General features: G+C 33.1%; 2 protein-coding genes across 7 annotated transcripts; both read right to left on the bottom strand.

The window, feature by feature from the left end:
- Nucleotides 1–7,412: 7,412 nt before the first annotated feature.
- On the bottom strand, nt 7,413–18,488 carry LOC113732981 (replication protein A 70 kDa DNA-binding subunit D). Of its 6 annotated transcripts, XM_072080973.1 has the most exons (14): nt 18,279–18,457; nt 18,046–18,135; nt 16,759–16,839; nt 10,231–10,387; nt 9,938–10,082; nt 9,456–9,726; nt 9,280–9,376; nt 9,056–9,183; nt 8,878–8,956; nt 8,650–8,779; nt 8,414–8,565; nt 8,188–8,308; nt 7,860–8,088; nt 7,413–7,788 (listed from the first exon to the last, which is right to left on the bottom strand). In XM_072080973.1, exons 6-11 carry the CDS (start codon nt 9,679–9,681, stop codon nt 8,485–8,487), a joined length of 741 nt encoding a protein of 246 aa, XP_071937074.1. In that variant the 5' UTR covers nt 9,682–9,726; nt 9,938–10,082; nt 10,231–10,387; nt 16,759–16,839; nt 18,046–18,135; nt 18,279–18,457; the 3' UTR covers nt 7,413–7,788; nt 7,860–8,088; nt 8,188–8,308; nt 8,414–8,484. The 6 variants fall into 6 exon arrangements, with proteins under 6 accessions (XP_071937074.1, XP_071937073.1, XP_071937075.1 ...); XM_072080972.1 differs by lacking the exon at nt 10,231–10,387 and having other exon boundaries at nt 18,279–18,454; XM_072080974.1 differs by lacking the exon at nt 10,231–10,387 and having other exon boundaries at nt 9,056–9,180; nt 18,279–18,452.
- Nucleotides 10,247–11,096, bottom strand: LOC140036454 (uncharacterized). The gene is made up of 3 exons (XM_072077877.1): nt 11,056–11,096; nt 10,715–10,957; nt 10,247–10,589 (listed from the first exon to the last, which is right to left on the bottom strand). The coding sequence occupies exons 1-3, from the start codon at nt 11,094–11,096 to the stop codon at nt 10,247–10,249; spliced, it is 627 nt and encodes a 208-aa protein (XP_071933978.1).
- Nucleotides 18,489–18,527: the final 39 nt, after the last annotated feature.

Here is an 18,527-nt window from a genome sequence, read left to right as displayed (position 1 = left end):
TTTTCATATTGATTCATTTCTATCAGTCTTATCAAAAAGACACGGAAACTTTTTTTCAAAAAATCGACGCTTGTTGAAGGTGAAGCTTGTAAATAGAACAATCCCTTCTGTCGTGTATCCTCGATTAATGCAACCTCAGATGCTATGTTTCAACTGTCGATTCTAGTATTAAGCGAAAGGTTACGCCTAGAGGTTTTGTATTATGGGTTAATCCTATTCCATTAGTACTAATAGGCAGCATAGGGGAAGAAGCACTACTCCTAGGAATCAACAACACGAAAACTTTGTTATAAATTACCCCCTTCCTTATCGGGCTCGGGACTAAAAGAATGGTTGGGACAACAAGCATCCATCTCGTTTGTACTTTGGATATCCGTATAACCATCAAAGGTTGTTGAAGTGACTAATTCCTGGAAATTAGGAAGCGTTGAAAACAAAGAAATTGTTGGAGGTATCATTTCTATTTATAGTCCCAATAGGCTTGAATCTCTTGCAGGAAGGTTGGCTAGATATTTCTTGTAAAAACAACTTTTACAGTTCATTTAAGGGTTATTATCACTTTACCCCCTTAAACTATATCACTACTTTCAGTTTATCCCCTAACGTTATCTTTTAATCACTTTATCCCCATAAGTAATTCAACTCAACATGTTAAGAAATTTTAGACAAAAATACCCTTTTATTTTATAGCATTACTACATTGTTATTATCACTTTATTCGTTTAGATTATAGTGATACAATCACTTTAGTTCTTTACATTATTTTCTAGGCATTTTACTTCATTGTTAATCTAACTAGTATGGTCAAAAAATTTTCAGTATATTTACCCTTTTTTATATATAATTAAAAATATAAAAGTTGGAATGGTTATTCTTCCCTTTTTTTCACTTTAAGAGATTGAAAAACATAAAAATAAAAGGGTTTTCTCAAATTTCTTTTTTCACACTTATTAATACTAGGAAAAGAAAAAGAGAGAGAAAAGAAAAAGAAAGAAAATTAGATTTTGCAAAGAAAGAAAATAAAGAAAAGTCTAACATTATCATATTACATTAAGATTGTCGAGATTATGATTAGAATTTGGTAGTAAACAGAAAAGTGAAATAATTTTAAAATAATAAAGTATTTAATTCTTTCTTATTTGTAATTTTTTTAAAAAGAATTGGGGTCTCTCCCTCTCCCCCTACCCCTCCCCCTCTCCATCTTTCTATTCTTTTTTGATATTAATAAGATTACCAAGAAGAAAGAAATTAATATTTTGACTTTTTTTCTTGATACTAAAAAGAAGAAGAGGCACTCTAAATATTTTTATTATGCAAAGAGGAGGGTATTTTCTTCTAAAGTTTTTTAACTTGCTAAGTTGGTTTAATGGTAGGATAAATTGTCTAAAAAATAACTTTAGGGGGTAAATTGATAATGAAACTATAGTTTATGGGGGTAAAGTAATAATAATTTTAAGGATTAAACATGTCTTTTCACTTTAATTAACAAACTCCGTTAAATTTGACCGTTAATCTTAGGGGTAAAGTGACTAAAAGATAACGTTAAGGGGGAAATTGATAGTGGCACCAAACGTTAAGGAGGTAAAGTAATAATAACCCTTCATTTAAATAAAACTCTCAATGTGACATTCGCTACAAACTTTTACGGTTCATTTAAATAAAACTCTCAACATTCGCTACAAACTCTCAATTTTTATTGAATTTGATTATTGAATGTCACATTGAGCACAAATTTTTACATTTAACCTCATTTGTTTTTTCTTTTTTAAACTTGCATTAGTACAATATCTCATATTCAACTAAATTTAAAAGTCATATCAAGTACAAACTCTTACTTTTAACTAAATGTGATTTCCTAAAGGTCACAATTATTACGAATTTTTAATTTTAACTAAATTTGACATTTTGAAGTCCTACTCAGTATAAATTGTTCAGTTTAATTTGATGGGGGAGGGTTGAGTTTAGTGGTAAGAGGGAAGGAAAAACAAATTGAAAAAAAGTTCATTTTAATTTGGTTTTTTAAAGTTACATTTAGTACAAATTTCAATTTTAAATCAATTTGATATCCTGAAAATTTGATATCCTGAAAGTCAAGTTCAGCAAAAATGCTTAATTTTAATTGAATTTGATATTCTGAAAGTGACATTCAATTCAAACTTTTATGTTTAACTTAATTTGACTTTTGAAACTCATATTTAGTAGAAAGGGAAAAATGCATTTTTCATCCTCAAAATTTGGGTTGTTGACCAGTTTCACCCAAAACATATTTCATCCTCAAAGTTCCGTAATTTTGGCCAATTAAGGACAATTGACGGGAAATGAAGGACAATTATTTAATTGGGACGGAACTTTGCATGTGAGAAACACGCTCCGTCAAATCCAACTTTATACCCAATAAAATCGGGTCAAACCGAATGGAGCCACTTTTTCTAACGGACGAAAATTTGAAAAATAGCAAAAGGGAAAAGTTCCAGTCTTCTCCTTCTTTCTTCTCCATTCTTCAGCCCTAAAAGTTTTTTTGGCCAATCTCACCGTAACAATTTCGAGCACCTGCTGGCAAGAAGGAGGGCATAGACGGCATCCGTGGAGCATTTTAGATGAAGAAAAAAATGGCATTGCGGAAGAAAGAGCTCCACATTTGTCCACCCCCAAATTACGGTATTTATACCCAAAATCAACAATTACATTGCATAAAGTTATGTGTTTTTTTAGAGAAGGATACCTTATATGTGGTCCCTTGTGTTTGTACTTTTTTGGAAATGGTTCTTCACTATAATTTATGGCTATTCTTTTTCCAGATCTGGCCATTTGTATGAGGTATAAATAAATTAAAAAATTTGTCTTGGTTTGATTATTATAGTGTGAATGTGGTCCTTTATGTTTGTGTAATAGTTTCTGCTTGACTACAATTTTGTGGTGAGAGTGACTAATAAACAATAATGCAAATTTTGGTTGTATTCGGCCATGTGTATGGAAAAAGTGTTAAAGTGGTCCTTGTTAGAAAGTTGTTGTGTGGGTCAACAGTTTATTGTATGAAATGATGAAGATTAACAATCACTTTTTTTTTGATATATATTGTTTTCTTTAACCAGAAACGGGCAGCACATTTATTACATTAAGATGTCACCATGGAGGCCTCATATCATATACTCTTGATCCCCATTACGAAGGTGGAGATTTGTGTGTTTTTGACTATATTGAGAGTATAGGTCTAAGTGTTTTCGAAATGGATAGATTAACTGAGTGATGGTTTATATGGTCGTAAGGTGTTCTATGATTGGGAAAATAAACACCTTTAGGAGGATAGATAGCAGTAGGGAGTTGAATGGTTATGTTAAGGGGGAGGTTGGACCAACTAAGGAAGTTAACTTATACCTTGAAGTATCCTTTCATGAAATTCTAGTGCAGCAACTTGGTTATGAATTTGATTGAATTTGGGCCCCGTTTGGCAAGTGAGTTTTTTAGGTGTTTGTCTAAAATTTTACTGTAGCTTACTGTAGAAGTTTTTAAAAAATTTTTTGAAGTGTGTAAATTTTTGAATATTTTGAAGTGTATAGTTTAAAAACTTTAAGAAATTTTTTGAGGTTACTGTAGTCTATAGCTAAAGTTTTTAAAAAACTTGTAGCAGACAAACTTGGCAAAAAACTCAATCTAATCTTCGTTACATTAATGGAAAATATCATATTTAATTGAATTTGATTACTTGAAAGTCACATTAATTACAAACTTGGCAGAGATGGAGCAGCAGCCAAGAAAAGTCACATTAATGGAAAATATCATATTTAATTGAATTTGATTACTTGAAAGTCACATTAATTACAAACTTTCAATTTTAATGAAATGTGATTTTTTGAACGTCAGTGGGAATTCTTAATTTTAATTGAATTTGATAATTTGACGGTCACATTCAGTATAAACTTTTACATTTAACTAATTTAAGTTTTTTTAAAGTCACATTTATTATAAAATTTATATTTGACTGAATTTTATTTTTGAAAAATCACATTTGCTACCAACTCCAAATTATATCTAAATATGAATTTTTTAAATTCACATTCAATACAAATTCTTAATTTAATTTGTTAATTTGAAATTCAAATTCAACACAATATTTTATGTCTAACTAGATTTAATTTTTTAAACTCACATTTAGTACAAAATATCAACTTTAATCTAATTTGATTTTTTGAAAGTCCCATTTAGTAGAAACTCCTAATTTTAACTATATGTAATTTTTTGAAAGTATCATCACTAGGTGGGTATGGCCGCGCTAAGCGCGGTGGATCAATGCAATTATGCCCTGTCTTGTATTGGTCATTGAGGGTTGGTGTGATGTTAGAATAAAAAGAAACATGTAAACTGTATAGGTTGTTCAGTTTAGATTAGTGAAATAGGCTGAAATCATATAACGAAAAGTAAAAGCAAGAAAGGAGTAAATGTAGGAGAGTGGTGTATGTGATAGCTGAAAATGTTAGAATGGAATTATATGAAACTGTATATGGAATTATATCTAAAGTTTTATTTATAAAGTAGAAGGTGATGATTTGATAAATTGGATATGAAATGGTGGATAATTGTAAAATATATTGTGGAAAATTTTTTGCTTTTGAAATGTATGGTATCATATTACAATGTAAAATTTTTTGGTAAAATAAATGACAGTTATATATGAAGTAGGTGAACTATTACTAAGATGGATAAGAAGGTAAATGTTTATTAAAAGGAAATTGTTATTGGATGTAAAGTTTAATTTGTAATTGATTTTTATCTTTTTATAGTATTTTTAGCTATGAAATCATGTTTATTGATCAATCACAGAGTATTAATAAATAAGGATAATATAGTTCATGAATAATGTTACAGATACAAAAAGTTAATGACTAATTATAATAATAAATTGGCTAATTATAATAATGGATATGAAATACAGGGTATCAAGGGAAAATTTTTTCATCCCCATTGCTGTTAAATATTAAAACAGTACAGACAGTCTTCGATTCTGGAACGAAAATAAGGACGTCATTGTGCTGGAGTTGATGTTGAAGAATGAAAGCTTTCCAATTTTTTTTGAGCTGCTTGCCTTTGATTCCAATTTCTGTTACGTTATCTCCAGTTTTGAGAGCTATAAGTGAAGTTTTTTGTTCATTGAGAAAATAGTCAACAAATCGTGGGATTTTCTGATACAAAAAGTAAAAGTTAGTGAGCTAAGTTGAAGGAAATGAGTTAGGTAGGGAATAATTTAAGAAAAATATAATAAGGATTATTTACCAATGTATACGGGTCGACTGAGTGAAAGTTCTGATAGAAGCATACTGAAGTGGATAAATCTTGCGAAAAATGAGGTTGAAGTGAAGATGTCACTATTTCTTCATGAATTGGCGGATTAGCATGAACTGCACATAAGAAATATTTTTGTTGGAATAAATAATGTAAGATTGGAACATTACTATGAAATAGAAAGGATAAAGATGTATTATGAATGTATACAATTTTGCTGAAGATGAAGGTTGGTTAGAGGGACTGTCCAGCTGAGATTAACGTGTTGTTGCAATTCACAAAAATTAATAACATCAAAAAATAAATTCCCAATATGTCGAAGCAATAGTATGTGATGTTCATTAGTAATATTTTCTTCACAATATTTATCCCATCCTGCTCCAAACGAGTCAGCATTTACTGTAATATTCCATTGTTTTGTTCCGTGCATGAAGGTAATTGTGTGACGGCCATGTTGAGACAGTAATGATTTGAATAAAGGAGGTAAAACCTGCATATGATATTAAGATAACAATATTTTAAATGAAATGTAAATTAGAGAAAAATTTGGAAACGTATGCTGTTGAACAAAAAGGAATGTACCTGGCCTCTATTTTTGCATCGGATGAGAAAGCAACATCTTTGTGAAATAGTATTTGCCATTTTGAAGAAAAGTCAGGTATGGATTTGTTGTAGTTGGTAGTAAGGTTTAAAATTCAAGTGAAAGATGAAAGTTTAGAAATGATAAAAGATTTTCAATATGAAGGAGTTATGAATGTATGGTAGGAGTAGAGTTAGGAAGTCTAGGATAGAAAAGATAGGTATACATAGAGAATGAAGAAATTTAGAAAAAAAAAAAATTTTAACGAAATGAATGTATAAGAACAGGAATAATTAATGAATATGGTTGAAATAAGAACAGGAAAAATTAATGAAGGTGGTTGAATATGTAGTTGGTGCATGTTGTCAGAATAATAAAAATGAGATAACGTTGCTGTAAATGAGAATGATTCAGGAATGAGCACGTGGTTTGGTATGTGAATCTGTATTTTTATACGTGTAAGAAAGGTAAATTGAAGAAGAAAGATAAATGGAAACAATTTTGATAAGATAAAACATTTAACTTGACAAATAAAGGATTTTGCGTGGAGAAGAAAAGATTGTTATGTAATCTTGAAACAAGGAAGAGTATAGTTAAACAGCGGTTATTCTATTAATTCTGGCAATGATAAGTTACTGAAGAAAAGACAGCAGCAATACTATGATTTCTTGAAATCGTAAATGGCCCAAAAAAAGGTTTCAAACAGCTTCATCATGGCCATGGAACTATTACAGACATTGCTTGTCGACTGTTATTTAGCTAGTTACCCTTCAAAGAGTTTATTCTACTGCTGAATCAAACACTATCCAGTAAGTCAGAGTTTGTAATAGGTAACCTTAACTTCTAGAAGAGATACTTAGGCAGAATACACTAAGGAGCACAATAAAACAGTAAAGCCAGAGAAAGAGCAAGAAGTCGTGACAACACAAGTCCCTGGTGATTTAATTAGAGACAACATAAAAAGTTGCAACCAAGGAAATTGCTATCAGAAAAGTTGGTCTATCGGGTTATTACTGCCCTATGTTCTAAATAGGCATTGGCATTGGCATAAGAACTTATCGAAATAGGAGAAGGTATACACCTGGTCAATGCGCTGCAAAACACCACTATTTGAAGCCAAAATACTCCATAACAAGAACAAAAAAGCAAACAAAACTACAAAAGTAACACCGAGCCATTATGATAGATCACAGGATACCAAGAACCAACTTGTGAACAAATTCCGTTTGATACTTCCTGTCATTTCCCTATTGCACATTGTGATTCCAAAACTAAAGCAAGATATACATGTTAGGGAAACTAGGAAGCCTATCAGCAAATGACACACATAAAACTGCTTTCTGGTGATAAAAATGTCTGGCAGGATTGCATCAGGACCATCATTTGGGTTCTATATATAGTTTAGCAAGAGATATAGGTTGCTATATTGTAATACCCTCCCCGCCTCAAGTTCTTATCTTATGCTATTCCATCTTTTTTCCTGTGATTTTTTTACACAAGTTAACTCCAGTAAAAGAATCACACAATTGCATATAACAGATGGGAAAAACAAAGCTCCAAAATAAGTAGTATGTCTACATTTAAAGAAATGTAATTCTGAAACAAGAAACAACATAGTTAAGTAGCAGTCATTTTCTGATTTCTGGAAATCATAAGTTGCTAAACAAAACACAACAGCAATACCATGATTTCTTAAAATCATAAATTGCTGAACAAAAAGCATAGAGCAGCAATTTAGTTTCAAAGTAGCAATCCTAAGTTTCAAAAGAAACTATAGAACATGAGAACTTAGTTCAGTTTTGGCTTCTTGTTGTAGCTAGTTCCTTCAAGATGAGAAGCATTTTTTTCTGGTTCTTCAGCCTGATCAAACTTTTGATTTAGTGAAAGACGAATCTTTGAAGTTGGATTGTTTTCTTCAGTAGTTAAAGTGCCTGGAGAAGAATGGGATTAATTTGGAGTAAGAAAAAAGGATTATTTATCTGTGATAAGTATATTTATATACCTGAAGTTGTGGTCTGTGAAGGGCCATCCTGATTATGAACTGATAGAAAGGGAATGATTGATTCATTGACAAAAGAAATTGGGGTAGCAGCATCGACAATCTCAGAATAATAAATGATTGTATATCGCTGCTTTGTATCTGCAACTTGAGTTTGTACTGGCTTAATGTGTACCAAGAACCACTTTGAGTCAAGTTCTTTGTGGACGATTTCAAGTGGAAGCTCAATGTTCTGTGAATTAGAAAGCATTTAAGAAAAAGTTTTCAGAAAGCAGAGAATATGGTTTCAATTTGTGATTTAGGATAAGTGAATAATAAGTTGAACATGAACCTGCTTAAAGTGTTCCATTATTTCAAGAGCATTGAACGTCAGCAGTTGTTCAGCTTGTTCTCCAAAGATAGAAACTGTGATAACTCCAGTATGATCCCGTAAATCCACATCAAAGCGACACCTGCAAAAATGTTTGTAAATAAAAGTTTAGCATGTGTAAAAAGTGATGATGATAGTAAACTTTAAAGCTTTTTCGAAAAAAAAAAGATTGGTTTTAGTAATGAACCTTGGTTCAGCAGGATGTTTTTCTTTACAAATATTACAGCTAAAAATGACTTCATGTGCTGCTGCAGTACCTCAATAACATTTTTTGCAGCTCATATACCAGTATTTTTGAAATATGTGCTGGAAACTGAACTGTGCTTTGACCCATGTACTCTAAATTCAGAAGTAAAAAGTATGAATATGTTGTTTGATAAATAAATGTACTGTAAAATAAACTATCAGTGAAGATGTTTATACCTTGTGGGTAGGATTAACATTGCAAATTAAGGTGGTCTTTTGATCTGGTTTCAATGAAAGTTCTGGATTGTATCTAGTATAAGTTTTCTGTTCCAGAATAACTGTCAACTCCTTGCTATTTCTTATTGCCCTATAATAAAATAAGGTTAAAGAAGTAAAGAATAAATTATATTGCATGAATCATGAACTGCTAAGAATGATAATGAAAGGGAAGAGATAAATCAAAACCAATTCTTTAGTTTCCTTGCTTCTTGAACAGGAGGATCAACGAGGATTGCAGAATCAAACCATGTGGACAAAGAAACACCTATAGAGAATATTTATTGACTCAAGATCATTTGTTAGAGAGACTTATATATGGATATAAATGTATCAGATAATGGTTAGGCATTAAATTGTAAGTTACCATTGTAGTTGTTGACTTTTATCCTTCGGGCAATAATAACAGGATAGTTGTTCATGGCAGAAATTATCTGTTCTCCTTCATTTTTGATGAAATCATCCCACATAGAAAGTACAACAGTTTGCAATCTACTATGAAATAAATAATTAGTATTTAATAAGATATATGTAATAGGAGAAATTATAACTACTGATCGTTATATATAAGATGAGAATTGGACATCTTACTTTTCATTCACAAGCACAAACTTTTGAACAATAGACTCTCTGTAGTGTGTAGTAATTGCCTTTTTCTCCAATGCTTCAATAACTATTCCAAGGATATCTGGAAAAAGGAAAAATTTGTTGAATATTTCATGCAGAGATATGCATACTATTTATATAGATAAAGTAATGAGATATACCAACTGATTTAGTCTTATAGTCCATATACTGTGCCAAATCTGTAAACTTTGTATAGTTGAACTTGACAGGCATTATATCTTCATCATCAAGAACCTCTTCAATAACAGTTTTGCTCGTGATTGTCCACTGATGAGTTATTTCAGCAGTCTGATATTTTGGTAAGATTGGCTTCACTTCAGCATTGGATATGTTGTATTTCTTATAAACTTGAAGGATTGAGCTCATTCTAGGGATGTCATTGTTGAAAATAATGCCTTCAATTTTTTATCCCTGTTGTATTATAACATAAGTTACCACAAACTAACCTTCCAAATAGCATCAGTAAGACAAACAACTGGAATGCAGAAAACAATAGTATCCTTATATAACCTTTTGATAATGGAACAGAGGAATTTAATTACATACCACAGTCCATGGTTTATACTTTTGCAAGAACCAAGGCAAATAGGCAATAATATTTTCTGCGAAACAATTTGTGTACCTCAGCGTCAATAACTATGAACTTTTGCTTTTTTGTTGGGGTGGACATTGATTGAGTAACTTGCTGTTTTTCTTGAACTGTGATTTTGCATGTCCAACTTTGCATTTCAGGCATAATTTCTTTTATTGTGAGCAACTTTTCCATTCTGCATTTTCATGTATACAAAGGAAGAAAGATATCAGAAGGATTCATATATACAACAACAATCATTCTTGAAAAAGAAGAAAGTTATTATGGCCATAAAGTACCATATTAGTCAAAGAATAATGAATGGATAAATCTGTATGATATACCTAAACCGTAATAACATCAGTGCTGAGTTAGCTGAAATATTTCTTGGAATACAACATTTCTAGTCTTGCAATCAACTTTAATGTCTCCAAAAGTTCCAGGCACAATGAGAATTTTAACTGCAGCCGATGTTTTAGCTCTAGATAAGGCTACGTACAACTGTCCATGAGAGAAAACCAACTCACGAAGGTAAATTCCCACATAATCAAGAGTTTGTCTTTGAGATTTGTTAATTGTTAAGGCAAAGCAAAGCCGAACAGGAAATTGTGTTCTTATAAATGGAAGGCCGTTCTTTTCACTATCAGATGTTTGAAGAGGAATTTTAGGCAAAAGATTCTTTTCCCTTGGTGCTGGCCAAAAGCTATTTCAGCACAGATTGTATGCTGTCTGAGCTCTCTACAGATGAGACGTGTACCGTTACATAATCCTTCTACAGGGTTCAGATTTCTCAAAAGAATGAGAGGACAATTTTCTTTAAGCAACAACTTGTGAGGAGGAAGACCTTTTGGATTTTGTGAATTGAGAAAATCTTCACAATCTCCTTGATGACGCTGATCAACAGTTTTATCAGAGCTAATATAAACATGAGGATTTCCGGGAAACCTTTTTATCATGATATCATTTAGCTCATCAACTGAACTTTTTTTTGGAGTAAGAATGCACCTATTGATCATAGTATAAGGATCATTCGAATAAGCCAATAAATCTGGAAATACAGATTTTATCAACCTGGATATAAGAAAAGTAAATCAAGATACATATAAAGGGCAAATTTAGAAAGACAAGAAGTAGTAAAAAGAAGCATAGCTGAATAACAATTTTATAACCTGTTTAGAGATTCTTCTTTTTCATAATATGGAATGACCATGTCATTCGGTAAGATTATTTGGCCCTGTGCATCAACAGGCTCTCTTCCTTCACCCACCCTTAAAAGAAACTCTGAGAATACTAGGTCCAAAATGGCCCGCTTAGTTTCAACATATGAAATTTATTCCATAGAGGTGAATTAGGAAGGCTAGCTTCTATGAGAGTTTGTTTTGAAGCTCGCTCAATCACAAGTAAAGTTTGTCGAAAATCTCCTCTAAAAACTATCACCTTTCCTCCAAATGGCAGCTCAGATTCTATTATGTCTTTAAGCAAATGATCAAAGGCTTCAATAGTTTCTTTTTTTGCCATTGATGCTTCATCCCACAATATCAGTTTTGATTCAAAAAGTAGTCTTGCAACACTACCTTGCTTACTGAGCTGGCAAGTTTTATTTGTTGACAAATCCAGCGGTATTTTAAATCTAGAATGGGCTGTTCTTCCACCTGGAAGAACAGATACTGCAACACCGGATGTTGCGACTGCAATAGCAACATGTCTTTGAGATCTTAAAGTAGCTAAAAGTGACCTATAGAGAAAGGTTTTACCAGTTCCATCCGGACCATCGATAAAAAAACTTTGGCCAACAGAAGAAGAAATTGCATGCAGAATTAAATCGTAAACATGCTGTTGCTGAGCATTCAATTTAAAAGGCAAAAACAGATCTTCTGGTAATACTTCAATATTCCTTTCACTGTCAATTTCCTTTGTTAACTGTTCATGATATGCACTTCTAAAACTATCTGGAACTAAATGGTAATCATCAATATTTTTACCCATCTGTTCAAGCAATCTGCTAATATCTTTCAAAACTTTACTTCTGATTTCAGCAGAAGAATAGTGAGAAAGTTCTTGTGATCTTTGATAATCACTACATAGCTGTTGTTCAAATTTGTCCCAGAGTAATTTTGGATCAGTGGGTGAACAATGAACAAGAACAGTAGCAAATAACAGTCTCAATGATGATGGCATTTGAAAAATTGCTGCTTCCTCAAGCGTATCTTCTATATATGTATCAGACTGTAATAGACCAAGGTTCAAAGCAGCTTCCCTGAAGCAATTCATTTTTTGACCATTAACTATTAAAAGGTCATCAAATGACGTAGGTGCTCGCACATGATTTAGCAACAGTCTAAGATAATACCTTTCTTCTTCCTTAGGACTAACAGTTACTAGTTTTCCAATAACCTTTTTACATTTTCTATCAGTCCAAATTTTAAATTTAGTGGACCAAACAAAATGCTCAGGAAATTCTCTATAAAAGCATTTCAAATTTTCAGCTTTTGAGTTTGCTTTGTTCATTTCAAAGAACTCGGTTAGCATGGTCTTCGAAAAATCAATCTTTCTCATCAATTCCAAAAGATTTGAATTTTTGTTGAAACTGATAAGCTGCTGACCAGGAAGATGAACTTGAAGAGAATAAACTGTTGGGGTCATCTCATTTAATCGGAATTCATAGATTCGCCAAAATGCTTCAGGGGTTGAAATCCATCTTCCCTGCTGGAACTCTTTTATTTCATTGACATCATCAGAGCTTCCTCCAGTCTCAATCTTAAAACTAACAAGATCATGTCCTTTGAAGATATATTTGTATAAATATTTCACCAGCTTCAAAGTAGAACAAACTTCTACATTCATGTGGCAATCAAAAAGGGCCAATAGATAAGGACAATATGGAATAACCCATCTATTGTCAAGCTGATATCTACGCACCTTTATCTTTTTACCATCATCTCTTCTCCTATAACATGGATAACTGTCTTCAGCATGGACCGTTTGTTCGCAAAAATTTTTTGGATAATGATTCTTGCATGAACCATTCCTCATACATGGGCTAGTTTGATCCATAACTCCGCATGGACCATGAATCATGTGTTTAAGAACAAGAGAGTATAGATGAGGATATTGATGAGGATTAGGGAGCTCGGCAGATACTATCCTATCATAAGATTGAGGATTCAACAACTTGAACAGTGGTTTCAAAATTAATAATAAATGAGCATGAGGAAATCCTCTTTTTTGAAATTCAATAACATAAATACATGCAGCTACCTCTCCAAAGATTTTCTTATCTAAAAGTTCATATTTAAGCATTTCAAATTTTGCTTTGAAAACTCTAGATAAAAGATCTGGTCTATCTTGAGGTTTTTCTGTAAATTACAGGTTGTCTTGAATTTCTTTCCACATCGGATTGCATGTCGTTGTAAGAAAAATATCAGATTTTCCATACTTTTGAACCAAGGTCATGGCATCAAGATATCGACGCCTCATATCTCGTGGTCCGCCTATGAATGAAGCTGGTAATATCGCTTTACGACCAACCTTTGAACCTTCAGTCTGGCCTACCGAAAGACTATCCATCACTCCCTCAAGAATTTCAGTCCGAATATCATTCTGTCTTTTTCGTTGAAAATCCAACCTAGAAGTTTCAATCTTTACATACCCATCAACAGAAAATTGCTGTAATAATCTAAGTGTATGCAGCAACATGGATTCATCATTATCTCTAATTTGAAATCTATAACAATAATATTCTCTAGTCGAGACAGTATATTCCTCTTTCTTGCCACAGTCAGCAGCTATAAAAAGGAAAGAAACAATATATGAATGAAGAAATGTATTTATTTTAAATAATATTCAGAAATTTGAGAAGACAGCATGTGCACTTGCCTCTTCTTTCCAGATCAATCAAATCAGAGGAGTGTTCAACAGAAAATGGATCAATATTAACTTCATCCTCACATAAAGCATCACCTCTTTTTCTCTTATAGACTCGTTTAATTCCATGGTGCCATCCAGATTCACCCCGAGGAAATAATAAAGGATATTGTAAAGGGTCATAACAACCGTAGTAGTGCTGAATCCTATGACTTGTATTTGAGTGACTACAGACCAGAATATGTGCTTGTTTATCAAGAGACTCGTCATTACTTTCAGTCCATATTGCAGCAACTTGAGAAGTAGAAGGAAGATTATATACACGCTGGTCTAGAGTTGGGTAGCAACTAAGAGCAATGTTGAAGTTGTTAATATTTGGCACATCTCTGAGATCTTTGAAAAATCTAGCATAAGGATTGTCAGAAAGAATATCCATCAACAACCTTAAAGTGCTCTCACGCAACTTGTCACAGCTAGCTACTCTTCTTTTGAGCTCCTCATCAGTATCAAAAAAATATAGCTGAATTCCAGAAGATCTATCACCTGATTGTGATAAGCTATTGAGAAAATGATAAACTTGGCCTTGAACACGAAAAGTATAAACACCCTTCGTATTCTTTGTTAATTCGGAATCATATTTTGCAGCAAAAGCTGTGAAAGCCAAGTTGTTATTATAGGTACGAGCTAATTTTCTAAAATGCTCACTCTCTTCATCATTTCCTGTGAAAAGACGCTTGAGAGCATAAGGCATGCGAGGAGCGACAATAGAGATTTCTCCTTTGAAACAACAAAATGTAGGAAGTTCTAAATAAAACCTCTTAGCCCCACAATATTGACAGTTAGGAGCATCAGGAAGGAGTAAAGGTGCATCAGGAATATGATCAATTCTTGAAAGATATGTCCTAGCACCACTACCATTTTGCCCCTGTAGATGGATCAATATAGTTGATAGAATAACAAAGTCCAGTTTTGCAAGAGGGAGAAAATAGTATAAAAATGACTTAGACAGTATTAGGGTCACTAATAAATGAAATGCAAACTGGTACGCGGGCATTGTTACGAACAGGATGGCTACGTTTTGGCCTGGGAGGAGTAATAGTAGCGGTAAGATTACAACGATTTCTATGTCTTTTTCTTCTGTTGGCAACATCAGCCTTTGCTTGATGTTGCAAAGCTGAATTTTCATTGCAAGGCTGGATAACTACAATAGTAAATCTTAATAAGATCTCCATTGCAGAATATCTTGGTATAGATATATTACAGATATGGTGGATAGTGCATTTTCTTTTTTTTTCTTCTGTGATCAGAAGAAACCAAAGAAATAGCAAAAGATATTGACAAAGATAACAATTTAAAGAACCAATATTATACCTTTAGAGAGACATCTAGATTCAGAATCAACTTGAGTAGAAGAAGATGCATGGTCTGTTGAAAAGTGATCCAAAGATTTGTAGTTGATAACATTATTGATTTCTGAATTTGGCTCATTCATATGATGAAAAGCATTATCTGAATTCTGATTCTGACTATTAAACCTCTGGTTAATCTCATTAGGCAGAACTGTACTGTTTTGAGGACCCCGAGTCAATGTTTTTGACGAGGTGTTCTTGCGTTGCTGCCTAGAAGATTAAACAGTAGACCAAAGATTAGAAATTGGAAAGCATGCTTCTTTTTGCTTGTCAGTAATATTTCTTAGCTGAGGATCCAATGTAATAGAAGAAGGAATAGAGTTTACTGATGAATGACTTAAAGATTCAGAGCTGATACATGTTTGAAGATCAAATTTTGGCTTATTCTTAGCAGAAAGGATAACAGTGTTTTTTTTTAGATAAGAGATGGTTTTGTCAATACGGTATTCATGTACCTTTTCCTAGAAGACTGTGCTGCATGATAATCATGAGAAGATCCACATTGTTCTTCTCTTTGCATAATCGTACTAGTTTTTTTCCTACCTTTTCCACTCCCTAGCTCACCGATAAGTGAAGTTTCTGTAATGTATATAAATTAAAGGCTGGATTTGTAGCAGGATAGGATGCCTAATTAAAAATAAGGCAAGATACTGGTATAACAATAGAGTGACAAAGACATGGCTGATCTGTAGGGAAAAATCAGGCTGGATATACCTTCAGGAATAATAAAAAGTGGATTTGATTCAATGGGAACAACAGAAGGAGGAGTAGGACCAGAAACATTAGTGACAGCAGCTCCACTACTGGTCATGTAGTCCAATCCCTCTTTAATCAGAACATCCTGATCATTAGCAAAACCAATCGACCTATGTTGTAACATTTCATTCAGTGTGACATCGTTGTTCCGACTATCCTGAATGTTACTATCTCCACGTGAAGAAGAATTAGGGAAGAATACACCTATTTCAACATAACCAAGTGGAACACTACGAACAAAAGAACGTGATGATTCTTTCTTTTCTTTGCAGCCCTAGCTTCACTTCGGCGAGGTAAAAGCGCAGCCTTCTCGTTTTGGGGCATTTCTGCGTATCGTTTTCGGCGTATTGCACTTCTATCCATCTAACTTAATTAACCAAGGAACAAGGAACAGAAAATAATTTACAAAAGCACAGGCAAAAGAAAAATGAGACAAAAGAGAGAAAAGTAGTATCTAAAACCAACACAACAACGAACAATAAAATTCAACTAACAGAACCAGGAAAGAAATAGATATACAGTAGAAACAGATGTAAAGATTAATATCTATTGAATACAACAGGAAAATAAAGGAGTATATGAAAACTAATCAATAAATGACATCAAAATACGAAAGATCTGTCAAACAATTATTGGACAAACTCATATCCTTTTGCAAGACTTTAAGAAGAAACAAAAACTGCCAGAACAAAAACTAAACAGGGGGAAAAAAGAACAAACATGTAACCTACAGCAAAATTTTAAAAAAAACAGGTTGCAGAGTATTTAATAGTAAATATCGAAGAAATAAAAAATTGGTAGAACAAAAATCTATAAAAAAAAAAGAGAGAAAGATCAGCTAACCTGAAACAATTCAAGCTGCAGATATATAACAGAAGATGAAGAAGAAAGAAAGTTCTTTACAGCAACCACGGACGAAGAAAACTGCACGCAAAATGTAAAGAGGAAATAGGAGAAAAATGCAAAACACAAATAAGAATAAATAATGGACAATTGAAAGGTAGAACAAAGAATCAAATAACACAAGAAATTTCTTGTAGGTGACAATTAGCATCAAACAGCTTCATCATGGCCATGGAACTATTACAGACATTACTTGTTGACTGTTATTTATCTAGTTATCCTTCAAAGAGTTTATTCTACTGGTGAATCAAACACTATCCAGTAAGTCAGAGCTTGCAATAGGTAACCTTAGCTTGTAGAAGAGATACTCAGGTAGAATACACTAAGGAAGACAATAAAACAGTAAGGCTAGAGAAAGAGCAAGGAGTCGTGGCAACACAAGTCCCTGGTGATTTAATTAGAGACAACATAAAAAGTTGTAACCAAGGGAATTGCTATTAGAAAACTTGGTCTATCGAGTTAATACTACCCCATGTTCTAATATTTACCGAACGGCCAAAAAAATCAAACTGGAAAAGGTGAAAGACAAATAAAAGGCATTGGCATAACAACTTATCCAAATAGGAGAAGACATACACCTGGTGAATGCCGTGCAAAACACCACTATTTGAAGCCAGAATACTCCATATCAAGAACAAAAAAGCAAACTAAAACTACAAAAGTAACTTCTAGCCATTATGATAGATCACAGGATATCAAGAACCAACTTGTGAACAAATTTCGTTTGATACTTCCTGTCATTTCCCTACTGCACATTGTGATTCCAAAACAAAAGCAAGATATACATGTTAGGGAAACTGGGAAGCCCATCAGCAAACGACACACATAAAACTGCTTTCTAGTGATAAAAATACCTCTGAGGACTGCATCAGGACCATCATTTGGGTTCTCTATATGGTCTAGCAAAAGATATAGCTTGCTATATTGCAATACCCTCCCCCTCCTCAAGTTCTTTTCTTACGCTATTCCATCTTTTTTCCTAGTTCTATTAGCTCCAAAGTTGTACTTTGTAATGAAAAATTCAGGTAAAAGAAGGGATTTCCAAATCAGTTTCTAAAACCAAATAATCCAAAGACCATATGTTTAAATCCATATACTCCATCTTTGAACTATCAATCATCATTATTTGAATAAACCGAGGGAAAAAAAGAACCTAGGTGGCTCAGGTTCCTATCAAATCTGCAAAATTGCACAAGAAAGAAATACCAAGGGCAAAAAAATGTTCACCTTGTTCTGTCTATTCTGATGGATAAAACGCCGGTTGGCAGCTAGCTCATCTGACCAATCTTTATGAAAGAGAACAAAACGAAGAAGCAGCTTCAAAGGAACAGAGCAATAAAAAAGAAAATGAGAATCAAACAAAGCAACTGCCAAAGACAATCATGTAAAAGAGAAGATAGGATGTTGTGCTATAAACAATGATACAAAAAAGAAATGCAAAAATTAAAGACATCACTAACCATTAGCACAAGAAGAAAATGCCGGCAACAATGCATAGCTCTACCTGCAGCGGTGGGTTGGACAGAGCAAAGAAACAGCGGTAGGTTGGACAGAATAAAGAAACTGCTACAATCCTCCTTCCAATAGCCGTCAACAGTGATTAGAGTTATGGTTTTTTACAAATACAACCCAAAGGTAAATAGGAATTGACCTCCTGACATGAACATGAAGAAGAAGAAGGAAACGGTAAGAACAAAATGAACTTGTTA

This window comes from Coffea arabica, chromosome 2e, assembly GCF_036785885.1.
Source record: "Coffea arabica cultivar ET-39 chromosome 2e, Coffea Arabica ET-39 HiFi, whole genome shotgun sequence".
NCBI lineage: Eukaryota > Viridiplantae > Streptophyta > Magnoliopsida > Gentianales > Rubiaceae > Coffea > Coffea arabica.
This window is presented reverse-complemented; position numbering and strand designations above follow the sequence as displayed.

Bases quoted from the DNA above. Each gene is read 5' to 3' on its own strand.
- LOC140036454 (XM_072077877.1), bottom strand. From the start codon at position 11,096: ATGGTCATTCCATATTATGAAAAAGAAGAATCTCTAAACAG. The intron at 10,958-11,055 runs GTTATAAAATTG...TCTTATATCCAG, and splicing joins AAAGAAGAATCTCTAAACAG to GTTGATAAAATCTGTATTTC. The intron at 10,590-10,714 runs GTTGTTGCTTAA...GTGCTGAAATAG, and splicing joins AAAGGTCTTCCTCCTCACAA to CTTTTGGCCAGCACCAAGGG.
- LOC113732981 (XM_072080970.1), bottom strand. From the start codon at position 13,186: ATGCTTAAATATGAACTTTTAGATAAGAAAATCTTTGGAGAGGTAGCT.